This window comes from Phyllobates terribilis, unplaced genomic scaffold (assembly GCF_046119375.1).
Source record: "Phyllobates terribilis strain yellow unplaced genomic scaffold, ASM4611937v1 Scaffold_2__4_contigs__length_985480577, whole genome shotgun sequence".
In the NCBI taxonomy this organism is placed as follows: Eukaryota; Metazoa; Chordata; class Amphibia; order Anura; family Dendrobatidae; genus Phyllobates; species Phyllobates terribilis.
This window is the reverse complement of record NW_027362762.1, coordinates 289,932,703-289,956,973: the sequence shown is the minus strand read 5'-3', so window position 1 is coordinate 289,956,973 and position 24,271 is coordinate 289,932,703. Positions and strand designations below refer to the sequence as shown.

Sequence of the window (24,271 nt, the reverse complement as noted above, 5' to 3'; positions counted from 1 at the left end):
GCTGTTGGGGCTTCCCCCTGAGCCTCCACCACCTCTTTCTCGAGGTCAGAAGTTACCATTGCAACAACTACTCCTTTCTGAATGACTTGGTTCACAATTATCTCCACCCCCTGGAAAAACAACGGGATAACGCATCAGCCTTGACATTCTTGCTTCCTGGCCTATACGTTATGAAGAAATTGAACCTGGCGAAGAACAGAGACCACCTTGCCTGCCTAGGTGTAAGACGCTTCTCAGATTCTATCTACAACAAGTTCTTGTGATCCGTGATCACCATGACAGGGTGAAGTGTCCCCTCCAAAAAGTGGCGCCACTCTTCAAATTCCCATTTAATGGCTAACAGCTCTCTGTTACCAATATCATAATTCCTTTCGGTAGGAGACAATTTCTTTGAGAAGAACGCACATGGACACCACTTACTTGGAGAAGTCCCCTGTGACAATACAGCCCCGATCCCCACCTCAGAGGTATCCACCTCTACCACAAATGGCTGTGTGATGTCAGGCTGAATTAGTATGGAAGCGGAGGCAAAGCATTTTTTCAAAGTTTCAAAAGCCTTGCAGGTCGCACTGGTCCGTACAGAGAAGTCCGTACCCCTCTTGGTCATGTCTGTCAAAGGTTTGGCTGCTACAGAAAAGTCTTTAATAAATTTACGATAGTAGTTAGCAAAACCTAAAAATTTCTGTAAGGCCTTAAGGTCCTCTGGACGATCCCACTCCAGAACCGCCTTGACTTTAGGCGGATCCGTACGAAAACCTGTGCAGGATAAGAAATAACCCAAGAAAGAAATCTCCTAAACCGCAAACATGCACTTTTCAAGTTTGGCAAATAATTTATTGTCCCTGAGTATCTGGAGGACCTGCTTAACTTGAACTTGATGGGACTCAAGTCCGTAGAATAAATTAAGATGTCATTGAGGTATACCACCACAAACCTACCTATCAGGTGACTAAGAATGTCATTGACAAAATGTTGAAATACAGCAGGGGCATTACATAATCCAAAAGTCATAACAAGGTTCTCGTAGTGACCCTCCAGAGTATTAAAAGCGGTCTTCCATTCATCCCCCTCCTTCATGCGAATAAGATGATACGCCCCCTTGAGGTCCAATATGGAGAACCATTTAGCTCCCACAATCTGATTGAAGAGGTCCAGGATGAGTGGAAGAGGATATGGATCCCGGACCGTGATCTGATTCAACTCAAGGAAATCCAGGCACGGGCGTAAACCCCCGTCTTTTTTCTTTACAAAGAAGAACCCAGCAGCAATGGGTGATGACGAGGGCCTCATATGCCCCTTATGCCAGACTATCCGTGATATACTCCTTCATGGCCTGTCTCTCTGGCCCAGAGATGTTATATAGTTTACACTTAGGCAGCTTAGCACCAGGAACGAGACTTATGGCGCAATCTTATGGGCAATGTGGAGGTAGCTCCTGACTTCCCTCCTCAGAGAATACGTCCCAAAAATCCGAAATGAACTTCGGCAAAATATGGACACCCACCCCAGCTAGCCGGGTGCCCAAGCAATGTTCCTGGCAATACTCACTCCACTTAGTCACCTCTCGAGTTCGCCAGTCAAGCATTGGGTTATGTAACCTGAGCCAGGGTAGTCCGAGAACCAAAGGAGATGGCAGTCCCCCCCAACACATAGCAATCAACAGATTCGGAATGCATAGCCCCAATCTGTAAATTCACCCCACGGACGATCTGAATGAACGTCCCCTGGCTCAAAGGCGCAGAGTCTATTGCAATAATCGGTATCGGCCTAGACAACTCCTGAGATTTAAGCCCCTGGGCTTGGATGAAACCTGCATCTATTAAAATAAACCCCGTCCCTGAGTCCAGAAAAGCCACAATGACTACCTTGCTTTCGCCGAGATGAATCTTGGCCGGTAAAAAAATTGCGGTCTCCCTACGGAGGAAACTAGTACACCCGAGTTGCCAACCTTCTCACACCCCGGGCTCGTTAGTTTTCCGGCGGCTGTTTCCTAGAAGGACACACATTCGCATAATGACCCTTCCTGCCACAGAAAAAAACATGTAACCCCTTACGCCATACTGCTGTGGGCCCAAATGGACGTAGCGCCACCTAGTTGCACGGGTTCCCCTGGGGACTCTGATTCCGGTGTTCCTGAATCTGAATTTCCCTTAAACACCTTCTCATTATGTCTCTGGCGCAGGCCTCCTGTAGTGCAAAGGCATCTTTAATCTTCACAGACAGTCCCTGATAAAATTGCCTAAGTGCGGGGCCATTCCACCTTGTATCGATGGCCGACCTCCGAAACTTAGAGCAATACTGCTCTACTTGCCGGTCTCCCTGCCGGAGGTGACGTATTGTGGATTCAGCCAGAGAGACGCTTTCAGGATCATCATACACATGCCCAAAGCACAAAAAAACACCTCCACAGTCCGTAGCGGTAAGGCGCCTGCGGGAAGAGAGAATACCCAGGCCTGAGGATCACCCTGTAGGAGCAAGATTACTATTCCAACCCTCTGCTCCTCCAAACCTGAAGTGTGGGGACACAACCTAAAATACAACATACAGGCCCCCCTGAAGATTACAAATTTGTCGCGCTCACCAGAGAACCTGTCCGGTAAGGCAATCTTAGGCTCCACCAGAGTTTGTGGAGGTGTAACAAGCCACACAGTGGCCATGGGGGGGCGCTGTCTGACCAGCGAGCAGAGGTCTGCCACCTCTAAACTGAGTTGCTGCAATTGTCCAGCCAAATCAGCAATGGAGTGCATCTTGGGCCAGAAAATTTTTTACAGGTCTGTGATACTGTCACACCATAAACGGCGAAACCTGAGAAATGGCTGAGTGTTTGGGACTTGCACCAGTCCCTGCCACACTAGGGGGGCCCTGACTTTCCCTTATCTCAAGGGTACCGCTGATGATGAGGAGTCCTGAACCGCCAGCCTCTCCTTAACTCCTGCGCAGGCCCTGACAGTGACCCCTCCCCCCCAGGGAGGAAGACCATACAAAATAATGATACTGTGACAAGGCAGGAAAATACAGACATGGTAAACAGAAATAGCAGTCACACGAAATGCTCACTCAGCCACAGAGGAAACACAAGGGAGTTAAGGAGGGGAAACCAAAAAGGAGAGAAAGCAGGTAAACACACAGCAAAACAGCAACCACGATAGCTACGTAAATCTCCAAGCTCCGTACACAACGCTCCTCCTTCACTCTCCAAGTCAGGCAGAATAACTGAACACTGACACTCCAGGAAGTCAGAGCTGAGTCTATATAGAAGGGAAGAGTAGTTAACGCAAATCAGCTGTGAGACCAGAATCTCAGGAAAACCCAGCAACCCAGATTAACTCCTGCACTGCTGGCAAAAAAGCAGTAAGTTAATTCACTGGAGAGGAGCTTCGACCCAGTGTGTGTGAACTATGCCCAGAACGCTGCAGTTCTCTGGAACTTCTCTGTCAAGGTAACCCCGTGACAAGATAAGTGCCAGGGTGACAAATTCCCTGTAAGCAAGTGTAAGATGAAATGATCTCTAAAAGGCCTAAAATTAAAGATGACACGTTTCCTTTTTCCTTTTAGGCAAAAAAATATTTTTTCATCTTTTACATTCTAAAAATTCCAAAAAGGAAAATGGGCCGATTCAAAAGTTTGGGCACCCTTGGAGATTTCTGTGCTCAAATCACTTTAACCAATATTTAATACCTTAATTAGACTGTTAGGGTTGTTCACGATCATCGATCATCATCAATTTCCCAGCTTTATAAAAACCCAGTCTCCTCTAACCTTGTGCCAAAAAACATCAGCCATGGTTTCTTCTAAGCAGCTGCCTAGCACTCTGAAAATGAAAATGGTGGCGGGCCACAAAGCAGGAGAAGGCTATAAGAAGGTAGCAAAGCGTTTTCAAAATGTCCTTTCCTCAGTTTGAAATGCAATTAAGAAATGGCAGTTAACAAGAACAGTGGAGATTAAGATAACATCTGGAAGACCAAGCAAAATTCCAGTGAGCGCTGCTCATGAGATTGCTAGAGAGGCAAATCAGAACATCCCCCCCCCCACCACCACCACCATCACCACCACCTCGCTTGACTGCAAAATACCTTCAGAAAGATTTAGCAGACTCTGGAGTTGTGGTACATTGTTCTACTGTTCAGAGACACCTGCACAAATATGGCCTTCATAGAAGAGTCATCAGAAGAAAACCTCTCCTACGTCCTCACCATAAAATTCAGCGTCAGAAGTATGCAAAAGAACATCTAAACAAGCCTGGTGCGTTTTGGAAACAAGTCCTGTGGACTGATGAGTTTAAAATAGACGACTCCGGAATCTCACAGAACAGGAAGAATTTTCCAAGGAAGAATGGATGAAAATTCCTCAAGCAAGGACTGAAAGACTCTTAGCTGACTACAAAAAGCGTTTACAAGCTGTGATACTTCCAAAAGGGGGTACGACTAGGTACTAACCATGCAGGGTGCCTAAACCTTTGCATCGGCCCATTTTCCTTTTTGTAATTTTTAAAATGTAAAAGATGAAAATATATATATTTTTGCCTAAAATGCAAAGGAAATGTGTTATCTTTAACTTTAGACCTTTTAAAAATCATTTCATCTTCAACTTGCTTAACTGTTCACAATAACTGTAATTTTGACCAGGGATGCCCAAACTTTTACATGTCACTGTATATAAATCGACCACACCCAGACTCTTACGACATCACTAAAGTTATTTGTTTATGGGCCACCACATGTTCTAGATTATGACATCAGTAGACTGTATAAAGGGACCACACCCAGATATCTATATTATGACATTACAAAAAACATCTGCCACTTGTAGTTCAGATAATGATGAGATGAGATTTAACATTCACACGTTTTGCTCTTTTTGATACTTTAGTATTTCTGCTGCGCTTCTGTCCCTTGCATCCACCACGTAAAAGAACATTGTGCCTTTAAAAAATATATTCCCTGTTTTATGCAACCACACACACAATCTTTTAAAGCATGTTAAAAATACATCAAGGTTTCTGTTTTTGACAAACTTATTTTTTAATGGATTAAAACTGAAGCAGAATGGATCCATTTATTGAAAAAGACAAACAAAGGGGAAGGGTTTCACTGATTTAAAAATATTTTCATTTGGGATTCCCTTCATGCCAAACAATTTAGTAACCCCTTCTCTGATATTTTTCTAATCATGGTTATGCTGAATTCTACTGCTAATAAGAACACCAATTAGAATTGTGTGTGTGTGTATATATATATATATATATATATAATGTGTGTGTGTGTGTGTGTGTGTGTGTATATATATATATATATATATATATATATATATATATATATGTATATATATATATATAATATTGTAATCCCGTGTTGTTCTTTGTATATGGTTAGTAGATGGGCTCCTTCTATTCCTCTGATAGACTAGACAGATAGCTTGGTCTATAATTTAGAGATGCATGCTGCATCCCTTGAAGTGCCCATACACTTAATGGTCATGTCGCATGGTATTAACATCTTCCATGTTGCAGTCAGAATCATTTTGTGTGAGACTGTTATACTTCTGATTTAAACAGGCAGGAGCAACCTTTTATAAGAAGAGTGGCCTGGGTCCATTGCCTCAAGTTCTGTTTAACGGTATGCCCTTTAACAGCGAGGAGATGGATGTGGAAGAGATGGAGACAGTTATTCTACAGAAGATCATGGATGCCACAGGGTTCTTCCAGAGGGCAGTGTTCATGGTGAGCTTATCATTCACAAAGCATATGAGACAGATAAATCATTGTAATATTTAGTTAAAGTTGTGCTTACATGATGTACCGACTGTCATCTCCTGCAGCCATACTGCATGCACATGATTGCTGTAAATTACATTTACCTTGTGCTGCCTTTGTCAGTGAGCTGATGTACGAGGATGGAGCAGATGCATATTGATAATGAAAAAAATAAATAAGTGGTAGCGAAAGAATGACACCTGATAATAGTAATCCTTAGCAGGGCTAGATAATCACATACTGTGCTACAGAGGGATCAAGGCAACAGACTTGAAAGTCTCATTCTGTTTTTAAATACACATCTGTAACTGCACAAACATAAAGTAAGATACATAATAAAGGCTACAACAAAATTTTGGTTATATTCCTAAAAAAATTGTAAATTATGTTTTCTAGCAACAAACATAAAGCATTTTTTTCACATTTTAAATCCAGATATAATCTACAGAAAAATACTTATTTTGTCACTGGGTTTTAAACACATTGATTTTGTTTGCCTAATTAGCACATTATCTGTCAATCTGCAAATTGCATGATGTAAACCTTGTATTGCCTTGTATGCCTTTCACACTGGCCGATTCAGGCCGTTAAAGCACCAATTAAGCATTTTTTTTTATTTCAGGGCTGGAGTGGTGCTATTAACTCAAGATCATTGCACCTAGTATTATACTCCCCACCCGCCGTCTTCAGTTCTTTTCGGCACTGCTCCAGTCCCGCTCTGCCATCTTATGAAAGCAGCTTCTGACTGACTGGAAGTCAGAAGTAACTGTCACAAGCTCTCAATATAAGTCTGAGAGTCTCATTCTGGTCTCATTCTCATAGATGTGCATTGAAAAGTGACCCCCTCGCTCCAGTAAGCAATGGAGCGATCCTGCGGGTCACAAAGTGCTGGAGACCAACCGGAGCTGCTTTGATAAAAGTTGAAAATGTCAGCTGGTATATAAAAGCCTGGTGGCAGGGAATTTAGATTAGTAGCACCACTCCAGTTCTTCAATAAAAAAATTTAAAAAAACACTGGAGTGGTGCTCTAAACAACAAGCCATTGGCTATATACAAGGCGAATGGCGATCTTTACTGGTCTTTTCCTACAGGCTGTAGAACATACTGTGCACATAGAACAACTATTAATACAATTGTTCTGTGTGCATAGAACATCATGGTATCGGCAACACATCATCTTTTTACATAGGGCAATGTGCTGCTGATAACGATTTTGAAGCTACCTTACAAATCATTGCACCCAACAAATAAGCCTTTTGCTCATGTGCCCGGTGTTTTTCCATCTGTTTAGACTAGCCAATAGTTGGGAGCAACTGTTATTACAAATGGTCATTTGATGATTATTGACTTGACTAAATAGGACATTGCCCACAAAAAATCACTCCAAAATGTTGGCCACTAAAGGGCTCCCTTCTGTCAAACTTGCACCAAATGTAGTTTTAACTTGTTTAGTTATAAGGGCAGCAAGACCATGCTTTTCATGCAAAAAATAACCTTACAAGTACTTTGCCTCTCTGCTATTGGTCTGTATTGCATTTATAGCCATTCTCCTTAACAGCTGCATTCCTATTCTGCAGACGTCAGATCTGAAGTCTCTCAGAATTGACAGATTTCCTAGCAGATTTAATGTCTACGAAGTTATCCGCATTCTAGAAAGTGGATTTTTACACTAGACACGGTTGTGGTGCAAAATTATTGATTGTGTAGCGGAGTTAAAAGGGTCCAATCTTGTACATTTATAGTGTATCCACGGTTGGGACCTGCATTTATATTAATAATTGGCTGCTGTAGGGAATAGAGAGATGGCCAAGCATGTTCAGCTTAAGCATGTACACTGGGCAATTTTCAGAACTCCTATGGAACCAAATGAATAGATCTATGTACGCGCTCCACTGCACCTCTCCACTGACAGCAGGACACTATGATGCGCTATTTCCAAGATGATCGCAACTATTATAAATATATGGGATATTGTGTTAATATGCCCAGATTGTGCAAGATGTTCACTTCTGCACCGGAGACTCTGTTGCAAATTCCATCATGTTTGACAAAAAAAAATAGTTCAGCATGCATTGCTTTTTTTCATCCATATGACAGACAACCTGTCAGAACCCTGATGGGTTCAGATCCAGAACTGTTGTGGCTTGTTTAAAATAAAAAAAACAGGATGTAGATGTGAACAGTGGCTTATTGTTATGACTCATCTGGTGAGGAGTGGTTTCGCTTACCTGTAGGGCAAAGTGAGTATAATAGACCAGAGGGCTTGGTGCAGCAGTTCTGGATAGGCTGGACTTTATGTGGAATAGCAAGAATCAGTAGAGCTGGAAATGCGGGATGGCACGTGGATCAGCAGAAATGGATATGCTGAATGGCACGGGGATCAATGGAGCAGGAGTTATGGACAGACATCTTGGTATAGCAGAACAGAGTTTGTGGACAGCACCTTGGAATAGCAGGCAGTATGTGTAATTAGGCAGCTTGGTACAGCAGAGACAAGTGTGTGGACAACACCTTAAACCAGTAGTGTCTTGTAGATAGATCACTACCTAAATACATCAGAGCTAAGCGTACAGACAGCACTTTGGAACAGCAGCGCTCAGATGGCTGACAGACACTTTAATGTATCAGAGCTAAGTGTGCAGACAGCACCTTGGAACAACAGAATTGAGTAGGCAAGCAGGTAAATGTAGCAGTACAAAGACGGTGACAAGCACATTGATGAAGTAGAGCTGAGTGTGTGGATTGCACCTTAGAATAGCATAGGAGTGTTTGACAGTAGGCACACTTTATGTAGCAGAAGTAGACCTGGGTTAGTCAAATGGCTCAAGAACGCACATAGTTGCAGCCTGCTCTACTACCTGAATACTCGGGAATCATCCAGAAACCTGAGCGAGCCTTAAAAGGCCTAGGGAGATGATCTCAGATATGCACTCCAAGTTACCATTCCAAACTGACACAGACTGCGCTGAAGAGGGAAGATGTCCAGACCGGCACAGGAGCAAAGATAGATGAGTAACACGTGCTGTGTTCACATGATGCAGGATTGTATAGCATTAGCGGAAACCTGCAATTTGTATTCCCTTACCATGCAGCCAACATTCTATAGCAACTCCATCTTGTCCGTCATCCCTGAGCATCCTGTTCTCCCTAGACCCTTGCCTCTCCTTCCATCAGATTATAAATCAGAAACACCTGTACCCTTTCTAAATCCCGATGCCCCATCCAGGAACTATGGCTGCTTTGTTCCTGGGGAATCTCCTGTAATTTAACTGTCCATTTGCAGAGCTGCTAATTTTGATTGATTGCTGATAAATCAGGACCAGTGTATTAAGGTCTTTGCTCACATCTCATATCCACAGAACATGAAAATGAATACTCGTACTGAATTAGTAAGCAAAGACATGCAAATTGGTATGTGCCTAGAGGTCTAATGTTCACCCAGAACCGCAGGTATATAGAATAGATAGATAGAGCCTAATACAGTGGCTTGCAAAAGTATTCACCCCTCTTGGTATTTTTCATGTTTTGCTACCTCACAACCTGGAATTTCATTGTTTGTTGTTGTTTTTTGAGGGTTTGCATCAGTTCATGTAAAGAACATGCCTAAAACTAACACAAAACAAACAACAAATTGGGCAAAATAACTGAAAACTTCAGTGAGCATATGTATTCACCCCCGTAAAGTCAGTACTTTGTAGAGCCTCCTTTTGCAGCAATTACAGCTGCAAATCGCTTTTGATAAGTCTCTATGAGCTTTCCACATCTTGCCACTGGGATTTTTGCCCATTCCTCAAGGCAAAATTGCTCCAGCTCTTTCAAGTTAGATAGTTTCCTCTGGTGAACAGCAATCTTCAAGTCAGACCACAGATTCTCAATTGAATTAAAGAAGTTGTCCATTACTTTTACACCTTCCAACAAGACAATGACCCAAAGCATACTGCTAAAGCAACACTCAAGTGGTTAAGTGGAAACGTGTACATGTTTTGGAGTGGCCTAGTCAAAACCCTAACCTTAAAGAAGCTGTCCACTACTTTTACATTGATGCCCCATCCGTAGGATAGGACATCGATGTCTGATCGACGAGGGTCCTTCTCCCGCATCCCCGCCGATCAGCTGATATTGGTGCCAGCGGCGGTGGCCGCCGGCAGCGAGTACTTGCATGGGGTGCTTGGCCGTCAAGTTGTAGAGGCTGCTGCGGGGTATTGCACATCCGCCTACTATTCAATTCAATGGAAGGCTGATGTGCAGTACCCCGCAGCGGCCACTACTACACCTCAAGCAAGCACTTGCTGCCGGGGCCGCCGCCGCTACCACCAATAACAGCTGATCAGCGGGGGTGCAGGACCCCGGCTGATCATACATTGATGCTCTATCCTACGGATGTGGCATCAATGTAAAAGTAGTGGACAACTTCTTTAAGGTCTGTGTTTTGATTAGGCCACTTCAAAACATGTACACGTTACCTCTTAAACCACTCGAGTGTTGCTTTAGCAGTATACTTTGGGTCATTGTCTTGTTGGAAGGTGAATCACTGACAGACTGACACAGGTTTTGCTCAAAAATATCTCTGTATTTCGCACTATCCATCTTCCTCTTGAATCGGACCATTTTCCCTGTCCCTGCTGCCGAAAAGCATCCCCACAGCGTAATGCTGCCACCACCATGTTTCACTGTGGGGATGGTGTTCTTGGGATGATGCACTGTGTTAGTTTGGTACCAAACATAGCATTTACCTTGGTGGCCAAAAAGTTCAATTTCTCCTTCCCCCATGACGGCACCTCGGAGAGAGGGGTTCCGCCCTTCAAGGACAGGAAACCTACAGATAAAAGGGCGGTGCCTCTCTCCCGCATCAGTTATTTTCCTGTCCTTGACGGGACCCTACAGTCCGGAGGAGGCATACCTGCGGGGTGCCCGAAGATGGACGTCGTGGAATGCCAGGCCCGGCCAGTCCGATCCAGGCAGCGGGGGTCCCCCTGCCTCGGCTGGTGCGGTGTCCTGAAGCGCCACCGCTGAGGTCAGTGGGCCTTTAGGGTGTGCGGAGGGGGGGTCTGGACAAAGACCGCCAGGACTGTGCTAGACCCCCCTGGTTGCGGAGGTGAGAGCGCGCGCGGCCCGGCAGCATGCGTTTAAGCTTCCGGGTTCACCGCGCATGCATGGGCGTCCCCGGATGATGTGGCACCGCAATGCATGACTGGGTAGCCAGTCTGCGCAGGCGTCCTCCCCCGCACGCACGCGTGGGGGCGCCCCCCGGTGACGCGGCGCCGCAATGCATGGCTGGGTAACCAGTCTGCGCGGGCGTCCCCCCACAGGTGCGGGGGAGGAAGGGGGGGGGGCCGGGTTACTACAGGCACTATGGAAAGGACTCCCAGCGCCTTAAAACACAGCAGAGGACGCCAGTATTTGCTCTTCTGGGCTCTGGCACGCTGTGTGAAAAAAATATACATATATACTGTAATAATGAGTGACCAGGACCTACCTGAGGAGCAGCAGCTACATCCTCAGTCGCCACCAGCACCGCCAACCCAACGGAAAAAGGGACCGGAAGAGACAGGGCACCAGGACCGGAGTGGAAGCGGGCGCTCTGGCAGATCGTCGCAGCGCAGCAAAGACTCCACCTTGGCATCTTCCAGGAGGACTCCGGCTACAAACATAGCTCCACCTCCTGAACCGGTACCTGCTCTTCCGTCTGGTTGGTAAGTGAGCTTCGTGAAAGTCCACTTTGTAACTAGGGGCCCTTGCTCTCTCTCTTTTGTCTCCCGTAGGGAAAAAAGAGTAAAGGGAAAACAAAAAATAGGACTTGTGCATTATGCACTGAGGCCTTGCCCACTACTTGGGAAAAGAGACTCTGCAGCTCCTGCATTGAGCAGACTATATGCGAGGGAACCCTGAGATTTGCCTCTGAACTTAGAGACCTAATTAAGTCGCAAGTCGAAAACACTATTAAATCTTTTCAGGGCAAAAGATTAAAGAAAACTAAAAACATATCCCCCCGAGTCCACGTCTAGTAGTTCTGAGGATGACAGGGATTCAGACACTTCCACCTCTTCCTCCTCCTCTTCCTCGTCTACAGATAGAGGAGGTCGGAGCTGTTTTCCCGTTGAGGAAACAGATAGCCTCATCAAGGCAGTCAGGTCTACCATGGGTCTAACCGATCCCCTCCCCAAAAAATCCATACAAGACATGATGTTCAGCGGCCTAGAAAAGAAGAAGAGGAGATCTTTTCCACTCAACGAACATGTTCATTCGCTGATTATGAAAGAGTGGAAAAGACCGGAGAGGAAGGGCTTCCTTTCCCCTAAACGAAAGTACCCGTTTGACGACCCCGTATGTTCCTTTTGGGAGAAAGCACCGAAACTGGATTTCGCCATAGCCAAAACCTCAAAAAAATACTCCCTTCCATTTGAGGACATGGGTGTCTTAAAAGACCCCATGGATAAAAAGGCAGACACCTTCTTAAAGGGTTCCTGGGAACCCGCTGGGGGGGGGTGTTAAAACCTGCGATAGCTGTCACGTGTACGGCCAGATCTCTGATGGTCTGGTTGGACCAGCTAGAATCACAACTGAGGCAGAAGACATCCAGAGACACAATCCTTGAAGCCATTCCGATAATGAAAGGGGCAGTGGCCTTCCTGGCAGACGCCTCGGCGGACTCCGTCAGGTTAAGTGCTAGAGCGGCAGGGCTTGCTAACGCGGCTAGACGAGCCCTCTGGCTCAAATGTTGGCCCGGGGACCTACAAACTAAATCCAGATTGTGCTCCATCCCCTGTGAGGGCGAGTTTCTATTTTGCCCTGCCCTTTATGACATCCTGGATAAAGCAGGGGATAATAAGAAACTGTTTCCTGTCCCGTCTAATACTGCTTACAGGAAACCTTTTCGGAGTAGAAGATTTATGCGTAAGAAACCCCCTAAAGAGCAGGATAGGTGGGAAGACAGGAGAAGGAAGACCAAGGGATTCCTATTTAACAAGCCCTCCAGTGATAACAGAAAGGCCCCCAATGAAGATTTGCCCCGGGTGGGGGGAAGGCTAATATCCAACAGCTCATGGATTCTGACCCTAATACAATCGGGCCTGAAACTCCAGTTCCTCAAAGTCCCTCAGAGAAACTTTATTATAACCCCCGAAAGATCTTCAAACGAGGAGCAACTAGCCTTGGAGCAGGAAATCCGGGGACTAGAAGGGAAAGCAGTCCTCCAGGAGGTCCCGGGGGGGGGGGGGGGGCATGGGCTTCTATTCTCCACTATTCCTGAGAAAAAAAACAGATGGGACATACAGGACGATTGTGAATCTGAAAAAGCTGAACAAGCTGTTGAAGGTGGAAGCCTTCAAAATGGAAACAATAAAATCTTCAATAAAATTGCTGTTTCCTGGTTGTTTCATGGCCGTCCTGGACTTAAAAGACGCTTATTATCACGTCCCGATACACAAGGACTACCAGAAGTTCCTCAGGGTAGCTGTTCCTATGGGTGGAGTGGTCAAGCACTACCAATATACAGCCCTCCCATTCGGCATCGCCGTAGCCCCAAGGGTCTTCACCAAAGTGGTTGCAGAGGTGATGGCTCATCTAAGGGAGCAGAACACCCTGGTCGTCCCATACCTAGACGACTTCCTGATAATAGGCAGCTCCTTCCTAGACTGCAAATCCCATCTGGAAAAGGTCATGGATTCCTTGACTCGCTTAGGGTGGCTTTTGAATCTGGAAAAGTCCAAGACAGAACCATGCCAGATACAGGAGTACCTAGGCGTCATACTGGATTCAAAAATTCAGGAGTGTCGTCTCCCCTCAGGGAAAATTCAAAAATTCTTAAACCTGATATCACGGGCAAAATCCCACCCGTCTATGTCCCTTCGGAAGGCCATGTCCCTGCTAGGTTCCTTGACAGCGTGCTTTCCAGCCGTTCAATGGGCTCAAATACATACAAGGACCCTTCAGTGAGAAATCCTAGAGGCAGAAAAAGCACTAAAAGGGCGTTTAGAAGGGCTGTTAACACTATCTGTAAAAACCACACTTTCCCTAGAGTAGTGGGGGAACATACACAATCTGGCCCGGGGGATTCCTTGGACAATCCCGACACCGCAAGTCCTGACCACAGATGCAAGCACTGGGGGCTGGGGGCCCACCTCAACAACCTGTTAGCTCAGGGGGTCTGGACAGAACGCCTGAAACTAATGTCCTCAAATATGAAGGAGCTCCTAGCCGTAGAGCAGGCACTCCGGGAGTTCATGCACACACTACAAGAACATCACGTGAGGGTCTTCTCAGACAACCGAGTAGTAGTGGCATACCTGAACCACCAGGGGGGTACACGGTCCCATTCCCTAATGCAGACGTCAGAGGTCATCTTTCACTTAGTCGAGGAGAACTTGCAATCCCTATCCGCTCTACACATAAAAGAGGTAGAAAACCGCACCGCAGACTTTTCTGAGTCGGACTCAGTTGAAGCAGGGCGAGTGGGAATTAAGTCAGGCCGTTTTTCGGCAGATTGTACAATGGTGGGGCTGGCCCTCCATAGATCTGTTTGCCAACAATCGGAACAAAAAAACACGCTCTTTTTGCTCCCTAGATCCCAAAGGGAACCCGGTAGCCGTGGATGCCTTTATAATCCCATGGAATTACCCTCTAGCTTACGCTTTTCCTCCGACCACTCTGATTCCAGCTGTTCTGAGGAAAATCAGAGAAGAGGAAGTGAGAGTAATCCTAATAGCCCCTTTTTGGCCAAAGAGAGCATGGTTTTCATGGCTGAGGAGGTTGTCAATCTCCAATCCATGGGTTCTCCCGGAGCTCCCGGACCTTCTTTCTCAGGGTCCGGTCCTCCATCCTCAGGTGTCAAGCTTACACTTGACAGCCTGGAATTTGAGAGGGCTCTTCTGAAAGATAAAGGTTTCTCCCCACATTTGATCACCACACTACTTCAAAGTAGAAAACCAGTCACCACCAAACTATATGGGAAAACCTAGAAGAAATTCCTTTCAGTCTCAGGTTCCAGGTGGGGTGGGGAGGTTCCATTGACAGCTATCCTGGAATTTTTACAGAGGGGTTTGGAGCAGGGCCTGGCCACAAGTACCTTAAAAGTTCAAGTTGCTGCCCTGCGAGCGCTCTATAATTTTGACCTAGCCAGGGATAGATGGGTGTCTAGGTTTATTAAGGCATCAGCTAGATCCCGTCCTATCCCATCCTGAAATACTACACCCTGGGATTTAAACTTGGTCCTTTCAGCCCTAACGGAGGCACCTTTTGAATCCCTGTTAGAAGCATCCCTAAAAACTCTGTCTCTAAAAACAGCACTCTTGGTAGCTCTCACATCCACACATAGGGTTAGTGATATTCAGGCCCTATCGGCAGGCCCCCCTTCACACAAATCTTGGAGGATAGGGTTATTCTGAAAACTGACCCTGCCTATCTACCAAAAGTGGCGTCAAGATTTCACAGGTCCCAGGAAATCACCCTCCCTTCTTTCTGCCCTAACCCTAGGAACACGAAAGAGAAGGTCTTGCATACACTAGACGTCAGAAGGTGCCTAATCCAGTATCTAGTGGCAACACAAGAGTGTAGGCAGGATAGTTCTCTCTTTGTCTGCTTTCAGGATCCTCGTAAGGGGAAGAAAGCTTCTAAGGGCACGCTGGCCAGATGGATAAGGGAGGCCATCACATTATCTTACTCCTCACGTGGAGGAGCTACCCCGGAGAAACTGAAGGCCCACTCAACAAGAGCGGTGGCAGCCTCCTGGGCGGAGAAGGCCCGTGCTACGATAGAGCACATATGTGGAGCAGCAACCTGGTCTTCCCCCTCTAACTTCTTTAATCACTACCGGCTAGACTTAACCTCTTCTTCAGACCTTACTTTCGGAAGAAGGGTTCTGGAAGCTGTGGTCCCCCCCTAATGAGTCACTTCTCTGCAATTCTCTCCGTGGTGCCGTCATGGGGGAAGGAGAAAGACGTAGTTATTTACCGGTAACGGGATTTCTCAGAGTCCATGACGGCACCCGTACATTCCCTCCCTTCACGTGTGGGTGCGCACGCTTTTTAGTTAATTGTTGTAGCCACGTGGTGTGTCTAGCGAGGTCTTAAATTGTAAAATTTTGTGTTACTAACCTGGTGGTCCTCTCATGCTCTGTAAACAACTGATGCGGGAGAGAGGCACCGCCCTTTTATCTGTAGGTTTCCTGTCCTTGAAGGGCGGATCCCCTCTCTCCGTGGTGCCGTCATGGGCTCTGAGAAATCCCGTTACCGGTAAGTAACTACGTCTTTTGATCTCGTCTGACCACAGCACCTACCTTCCTCCATACATTTGGAGAGTCTCCAACACGTCTTTTGGCAAAGTCAAAACGAGCCTTACAATTTTTGAATGTAAGTAAAGACTTTTTTCTCACACTCCTCCATAAAGGCTACCTCTATGGAGTATACGGCTTATTGTGGTTGTATGGACAGATGCTTCAGTCTCTGCTTGGGAACTCTGCAGCTCCATCATGGTTACCTTTGGTCTCTGTGCTGCCTCTGATTAATGCCCTCTTTGCCCGGGCTGAGAGTTTTTGTGGGCGGTCCTCTCTTGACAGGTTTGTTGTGGTACCATGTTCTTTCTATTTGATGATAATGGATTTGATGGTGCTACGGGGGATCATCAGAGATTGGGATATGTTTTTTATTAACCAACCCTAATTTGTACTGCTCAACAACTTTGTCCCTGACTTGTTTGGAGATCCTCTTGGTCTTCATGGTGTTGTTTGGTTAGTGGTGCCTCTTGCTTAATGGTGTTGTAGCCTCTGTGGCCTTTCAGAAAAGGTGTGTATATACTGACAGACCATGTGACACTTAGATTGCTCACATGTGGACTTCCTGTCACTAAGCATGTGACTTATGAAGGTATTTGCTTACACCAGAAATTTTTAGAGGAAGGAAGAAGAAAATCCAGCATCTGAATAGTATAAAAACAATATATTTATTAAAAAAAAAAGTTAATCCAGGTCACAACCAGCACATTAGGCATAAATATTGCAAACACGTTTTAGACTATGTATCTTTATTCATTACTACAATGAATAAAGACGCCTAGTCTGAAACGCGTTTGCAATATTTATGCCTATTGTGCTGGTTGTGACATGAATTAACTTTATTTTTTAAGATTTTTCTAATAAATATATTGTTTTTCTTCTATCCGGATCCTGGATTTTCTCCTTCCTTCCCCGATGTCTCCACCGTGACACTGCAGTTTTCTCCGGGTAATGGATACGAAGTAGTGGGTGAGCTGACTCTAATCCTATGTTTACCTTGTTTTTGCAGAAATTTTTAAGGGCTTCATCGCAAAAGGGTGAATACATATGCACATGACAATTTTTAGTTATTTGATACCATAAATGTTTAATTTATACCTATATTTTTCTCACTTCACCAACTTAGACTATTTAGTGCTGATGTATCAGACACAAATTGGATTACAAAAATATTTAAACACAGGATGTAATGTACCAAAATAGGTAAAATTCAAAGGGGGTGAATACTTTTGCAAGCCACTGTACATACTGCTGTTTCAGCTATCCGTACAAGAAATGAAATCAAGGACACTAATCGGGGTTAGGCAGTTTAGAACAGCTATTCGGTGCTAAATAATGTGCCCCCCATGCCATTGGTAAAAACTGGTAGTGTATTTGAGAATCATTTTGTTCAGCAGAAAGGGAAGGGTTGTATTTTCTGTTCATAGAAGACAAATGGTTATATATTGCCTCTCACGTATGGTTTCCTTCAATGTGTTTTCTTTAGGATCTACTAAATGACCACATGGATGTTGTAGATTTCTTGATGGAGCAGCCGAACATAGTCACCAGAATCAACCCTACCATTCTTACAAGTGAAAAGACCCATATTAATTTTATTTCAAGATCAGGTAATATGATTATTCAATCCCTGTCATTTAGCTGAGTTTATGGTGAAAGATGAAATTATGGCGTACAGAAAATCCTGACCAAATTGACCCTTACAATAACCTTTTGCCATAAATAACTGAGTGATTGAGTTGTCACAATATGACATTACAATTTATTTGTCTGCAGCAAGTCTTGTATGAGGAATATTCTACCTAGTGACGTGTGGCTTAGGAAATATTAGTTGGCTCAAAGTAAAAGCTATATTATGTCGTATGTATATGATGTAAATGCAAATAACACTAATATTAATTAGATGTGTTTTTCTAAGCTCCATCTGTTTGTCAATGAACAATTTGTACTTTGGTCAACAGCATCCCAAGTATCTGACTATAAAGCTTGTTACATGTGATTTCAGGGAAGAAATGTGAACATAGCCTTAGAATAGTCCTGCAGTGTTGATCCATTACATGATGGAAAAATAATTCTTACTGCTGGACCCTCCCCCCCCCCCCCCCCATAATGAGAATTGGGGTCTGTTTATATGGGCAGAGGTCGTACATGTACACTTCTACTCTCGCCATTGATTATGAGACTGATAGAGCTGGACAAGGACAGTACTTAGTTTTCTTTGCAGGTCCTGTAGATCTCATTGCTGGAACCCCAATCAATCACATATTGTGTATAAGTTGTGATTGTAGAATAACCCTTATGGCTCCAGCTAAGAGAACAAGTAAAGTTCAGAAACATAGCTAGTCAGATTAAGTTAACGAAGAATACATTAACTGGGTGTATGGTAAATACAATGGGACCTTTAAGGTACAACAATGAGAGAGTTCGTGCATAACTGTTGGGATGTCTGCAAACCATATTAATAAGAATTAGGTAAGTCACAGGAATTTCTGAAATAATTGACTGCAAGTGAATATGCCCTAAACCTTAATGTATATGTAACCATTGAGCTGTATACACAATAACAGAAGTAATGAGAACAATACAGAATTTGAAGCTTCTTTTATTCCTTTTTTGTTTTCATTAAAAGCATTTAAGCAAAACACTATAGTGCACATGTTTACATAGACTTTACCCAAGTTCGATTTAATTAAAGTTGTCCTGTGAAAACAAGCTATCCCCTATATGCAGGAGGTTAGCTGGGTGTCCCACCACTTTGACAATTTTATCCCAGTTACAAGATAGTGTGGCAGATAAGCATTCTGCATGGCAGTGCCCAGCAGCCCCATAGTCCATGGATGGAGTACTGATTGCATATGCATACTGCTGCTCCAATCTTAGATGAATAAAAGTTGCCCGTTCTGGTGATCGGTTTGAGTCTCAGTGGATAGGTGATAACTTACATTAAACAGGGATCACTGATTAAAAGAAGTGTCAAATGCACATTTGGGATACACATTATTTACATTATGATTTTACCTTGTTGATTGACATATGTTTATGTAAGTGAGGAATCTGCCGTCCAGTTTAAGGACTTTTTATCGCTTGCACTATTGACACAAATTTAACCACAGATTTCACCCTGTTGTCTTCTAACGGCCCCCATACTCATTAGACTAATGTTGGCTGAACCCGCTGATATGAACAGGTTTAGCCGGTGGTCTAATGTATATGAATGCGCCGGCCGACTGATAGTTTGGAGAGATATCGATAGTGAAAGCAGAAAAATCCATCTCACAAATAAAGTCTAAAAAAGTGCATTGTATTTTCCAAGGTACATGAAGCAAAGATTAAAATTGTGTATTCACAAAAAAGAGAATGCAAGCATCTTTCAACTCATTTTGAGCTGCAAGAGTTCTTGACAGAAATGTGGGACTGCAGGTGGTGAGATGGATTTACTGTGACTTTGACAGATATCGATAGTGCATGTCAAATTTCGGACTGCCAATCACATTTTTCTCCCAGAAAGTAGCCGCTGGTCGACGTGTCAGACATGAAGAATACAGGAGTGTTCGGCCGAATGAGTGCTCTTGTGTATGGGAGAGTTGGCTGAAATGACTTTCAACCAAATGATTGACGGACATCCATTTGATGTGTATGGCCAGATTAAATCTGCTGCAAATGATGCATGTGTGTAAAGTTAACCTAATAAATGTGTGAACAAAGCTGTAAAGGAAGCGGTCATCAGAAAATAAACTATTTTTCAAATCAAGTGTTTATGCTAAACAGAATTTTTTTATTTTATTTGATGGTTTGGGTTTTTTTGTTATCAAGTTTTCATATCGTGATCTGTATCTAAATCTTGCAATTCTCACACTGACCACTAGACCTAATATTAGACTCGTACTTCCTGTTCTCATCACCAGCCGTATGGATATTGGCAGCAGTGGCCGGTATCTACTGAGCTATATGCAGTAGAAGTATAAACTGGGCATGCTTTGATCTGGATTGTGAAGGAATGGGGGAGAGTGGAGCTGTGACATCACCTTTTGTGAATTGTACATCCTGTGTTATCTTGTGTAAACGGAGGCATTACTTTCCATTGTCACCAGATGTTTGTATTTGTGTCCTAACCGCTTATCTTAGTGTTACTTGTCACATTCTATTTACCTAGGAATAGTTCAGTAGGGCATTCCTTCCCCAAAACTCACCCACATACATATAGACTCCCTTTTAGGCATTATTGATTTCCGTCCCTGGTGCCTGAACAAGACTTGGCATCACTGTGCCTTCCTGGGCATGTGCAGTGAGGTGATGAAGCCAAGGAGAGTCCACTGAGCTTCACTGCACATGCTCAGAGAAGCATAGTGATGACTCCTTTTTAGGAATTATTGATTTCCGTCCCTGCTGCCTGAAGAAGACTTGGCATCACTGTGCCTTCCTGGGCATATGCAGTGAGGTGATGAAGCCAAGGAGAGTCCACTGAGCTTCACTGCACATGCTCAGAGAAGCATAGTGATGACTCCTTTTTAGGAATTATTGATTTCCGTCCCAGCTGCCTGAAGAAGACTTGGCATCACTGTGCCTTCCTGAGCATGTGCAGTGAGGTGATGAAGCCAAGGAGAGTCCACTGAGCTTCACTGCACATGCTCAGAGAAGCATAGTGATGACTCCTGCCCGGCCATCCATCCATCTAGATAGGTAGATTGATTATTTGCAGCTTTCTATCCTATAGAGAATAGTTGTAGTCTCATTGTGCTCACCATTTGCTTGCTACTTGTGTGTAATTACATGTACTCCCTGTCTAATTGTAAAGTATAGTAATTTGTTTAATTAAACATTAGTAATGCGTTTCATTCATTGTTTCTACCTGTAGCTATATACAATTTGCAGGATTATGAAACCTTTTCATATCTGGATTTACAAGACAAGAGTGTTGTTTTTGCTGAAAATATGAAATATGCTACAAAAGAAGGTAAGACATTTATCAAGGTTTTATATTACGGACCTGTGAAATGATCTATATATAAAGAGCATTGAAGAAAAGAATAAAATGTCATCCTTTGGATATCATTTTATTATTTTAAAATAGTGCATCATGATTTCTACCATTATACCTATTATATTATCCCTATTTCCCCTATGTTATACAGCACACTAAGAGGCTATGATGGTAAGTCTGAGATTACTCTTATGTAACTGATCAGTGCTGAGGACAAATTGTAACCTCAGGATCTGCAAATGGTGGAAATAATTCCGATGCCCAAGCAACGAGCATGGCAGAGCAAGCCTGGAGCAGGACAACATACCAATCACCAACTAATTATTCACAATGTATCAGGCAATCTGCCAGTCAGCAGTGGTTATTCATGTTGAGTTTTTTGAGTTACATTAGACTCCAAGCAGGAGCAGCCATATCACTCTGATGAGCTCTGGGTATTTTTCTACATACAGTCGAACTTTACAAGCAATGTTTTTTTATGGGACCTCCCCTGATTTTTAATTTTTTTTTACAAAACTTCTACTCCTATTGATGGTGGTATACCTAGTGGTACATTGGAAATTTGTTGAATGCTTTCCCAAAAATATAAACCTTTTGGCCGGTAATATCAAAACGGCTCACTAGCATCAATGGAATTCTGTAATGGGTTTTTCTGGTTTTAATATTTTAGAATCTAGTAGAGGGTTAAAAACAAATAAATTGAGATGGTAATAGCCTTTACTTGCTCCAATGACAGCTCTCTGCCACTGCTTAGGTTTACCGGCTACAGCAGTGATATCACAACAACAGTGCAAATCAACTCTGCAGCCAATCACTGAGCTCGGCCAATGTAGACGGCATGAGCCGCTGAGCTCAGTGATTTGGCTGCAGCGGTAATATGCATTATAGTTGTGATGTCCCCATTTCAGCCTCTAAACAGAGGCCAGAACAGTGGTGGAGAGCTGTCACTTGCGCAAGGAACGGTAAATACATCTATGTCTATTGTTTTTATCCCATCCAAGGCTACTGATGATAAAATGTTAAAACCAGTAAACCCCTTCAATATATCACCAATACATGGACATCATAAATTGACCCACAGTGGGCGTCTTTTTCAGGTGAAGGACACTTTCCAACAGACTAAGTTATTTAACTGCCCCCAACCAATCACAAACCCTTTGTAATTGTAATAAGAGCTTAGGATTGGTTAAGAGCTTTTTCAATAAAATTATTGGAGGGTTTTGTACACCAAAAAATGACCCCTGTGTGGATCAATACATGGTGTCTATATTAGAGTTTCATTGATGCTAGTGACTGATTCTTCCGCCTCCGCAGCCAACAGGCATGACCTGAGTGAAATTACTTTGCCGTTCATTATGTAATAGTGGTAGCTTAGGTGAATGCCCTGCTTTGCTTATTAATGATGGCACCCCGGGATGCCATCGACTGATATTTAGAAGCAATAATTGCTCAAAATATAAGCACAATACTAGCAACTAGAGGCATACCTTTTTAGTTATTCACTTTTTATACCCTCATTTATGTTTATACACAATAAAAGTTAAGTTTGATGGCCTGTTGGTGATGGATATCTAGTAGTGGGGTTCTCCCCTTTTGGTCTTGCTTAATAAGGGGGTACTGGGGCTATTATTGCTCTATTAGGGTGCACACTGAGGATTACAACCTTGAAATGGGCACACAGGCTGCTACTTCGATGTCTTTGTCTACAATGGGGCTTTAGACCGTCTCTCAGAACTAAATGTGGCTCTCGTGGGAAGAAAGGTTATTAGATGTTCCTCTGCTCTGTCACTAGAGTGTCCCGCCAGGGCTGTGGAGTCGGTAAGCCAAACCTCCGACTCCTCAATTTCTATGACACCGACTCCGACTCCCTCATACATGGCCCATGTTTAAGTGATAAATTTACTGTAGCATAGATTCATCTCAGCTAAAAGTCTAGACCCTTAGATCAGGAATAGGACAGACATTTATAGGACATTTCATAACTTTCCCAAATTCTTATGAAAAAAATACCCAATTAATTATATATTTTAGGAATTGAAATCAGTCCATTTTATACCGACTCCGACTCCACCAAAATGGACACTTACTCCACGACTCCAACTCCATAGCCCTGTGTCCCGTAGTATTAAGCACCACTGCTCCGTTACTGGCTATACGACTAGTACGAGCTCAGGGTGTTTGTATCTATGCTCGATGGAGATGTCAAATGATAAGTAGTCAATCCAAATAGTTGCCAACATTTGTATGTAACAGAGACTGGGGAGCATCGGCTTATTACTGTTTTACACTTCTTATGTTTGGGATACTTTAAGAATTGATATATGAAAACTCCAATATTACTTAATGTTTCTCTAGAAATGAGTATTTTGTTAGGGTAAATAGTCTCAATAGTAGCGAGTTAAAACCTTGTAAATGTTTTGCTTTGATTATGGCTATTACATTTCTCAGTTAATAGATGTGTGTTTTTTGCTTGTAAATGTATTTTTATTTTGAGCATGTTAAATAATAATCTCTTATTTGTGTAGTGTTAATGATGCCAGCCCTGAAATGCTTAGACTGTGGAATTTGTTATTTTCAGATGAGGATGTAATTTATGCAGTCACCATCTGGATTATTGCTGACTTTGACAAGCCAGCTGGGAGACAACTGCTTGCTAAAGCTGTGAAACACATGGTACAGTGCTACTAATTTCTACTGCTTTATGTTATACAGTACAGTGTGCATGGGTGGGGGGCCTGACGTCAACTTTTTAGTGAGCTCCCTAGCATGTGTCCTTTGATTTCTGGTGAATTTATTAGTTTTTAGTCTTAATTATCTTGTTTAACGTAGCTCCACAAAGAGCAAAAATCTTTTAACTGGCTTCCTGAAATACAAGCGGTCTAACAGTCTGACACCTTATTCCAAAACTGAACTAAAACTTAATGAAGAGTGAAATTTAAAGAGTAACCAACTATTTTTAATTTTTATTTCATAAATGAATAGTACATATGAAAATAATAAACTTTATAATAAATCTTATGTATCAGAGAAATATGTTCTTTTTTCAGCCAGGACTGATCTTTCATTTTCAAAATTCTCAATTCACAGATAAAATCTGTATTCCGTAAAGACAGATTGCTACATTACTGAGATAGGAGATGACATTTGGTTTTATAAGATTCTATGTAGAAGAGAAGAAGAAAAGAAGGGAACTCTGACTCTTGCCCCCCCTTCCGGTCTACTCAGAACTTTATTAGTAGCAACTGTCATCCCTTATCACAGTAATGTTAAA

The 24,271-nt window shown here is 43.4% G+C and overlaps 1 protein-coding gene across 1 annotated transcript in view; it reads left to right on the top strand.

Annotated features, from left to right (window-relative positions):
* UGGT2 (UDP-glucose glycoprotein glucosyltransferase 2) overlaps positions 1-24,271 on the top strand; it is a 399,382-nt gene that overhangs the window by 196,402 nt on the left and 178,709 nt on the right. The window contains exons 17-20 of the mRNA XM_073664152.1: positions 5,555-5,719; positions 17,506-17,629; positions 20,875-20,973; positions 23,579-23,673. Coding sequence (XP_073520253.1) covers positions 5,555-5,719; positions 17,506-17,629; positions 20,875-20,973; positions 23,579-23,673 — 483 coding nt within the window. The remainder of the gene's footprint in view (positions 1-5,554; positions 5,720-17,505; positions 17,630-20,874; positions 20,974-23,578; positions 23,674-24,271) is intronic.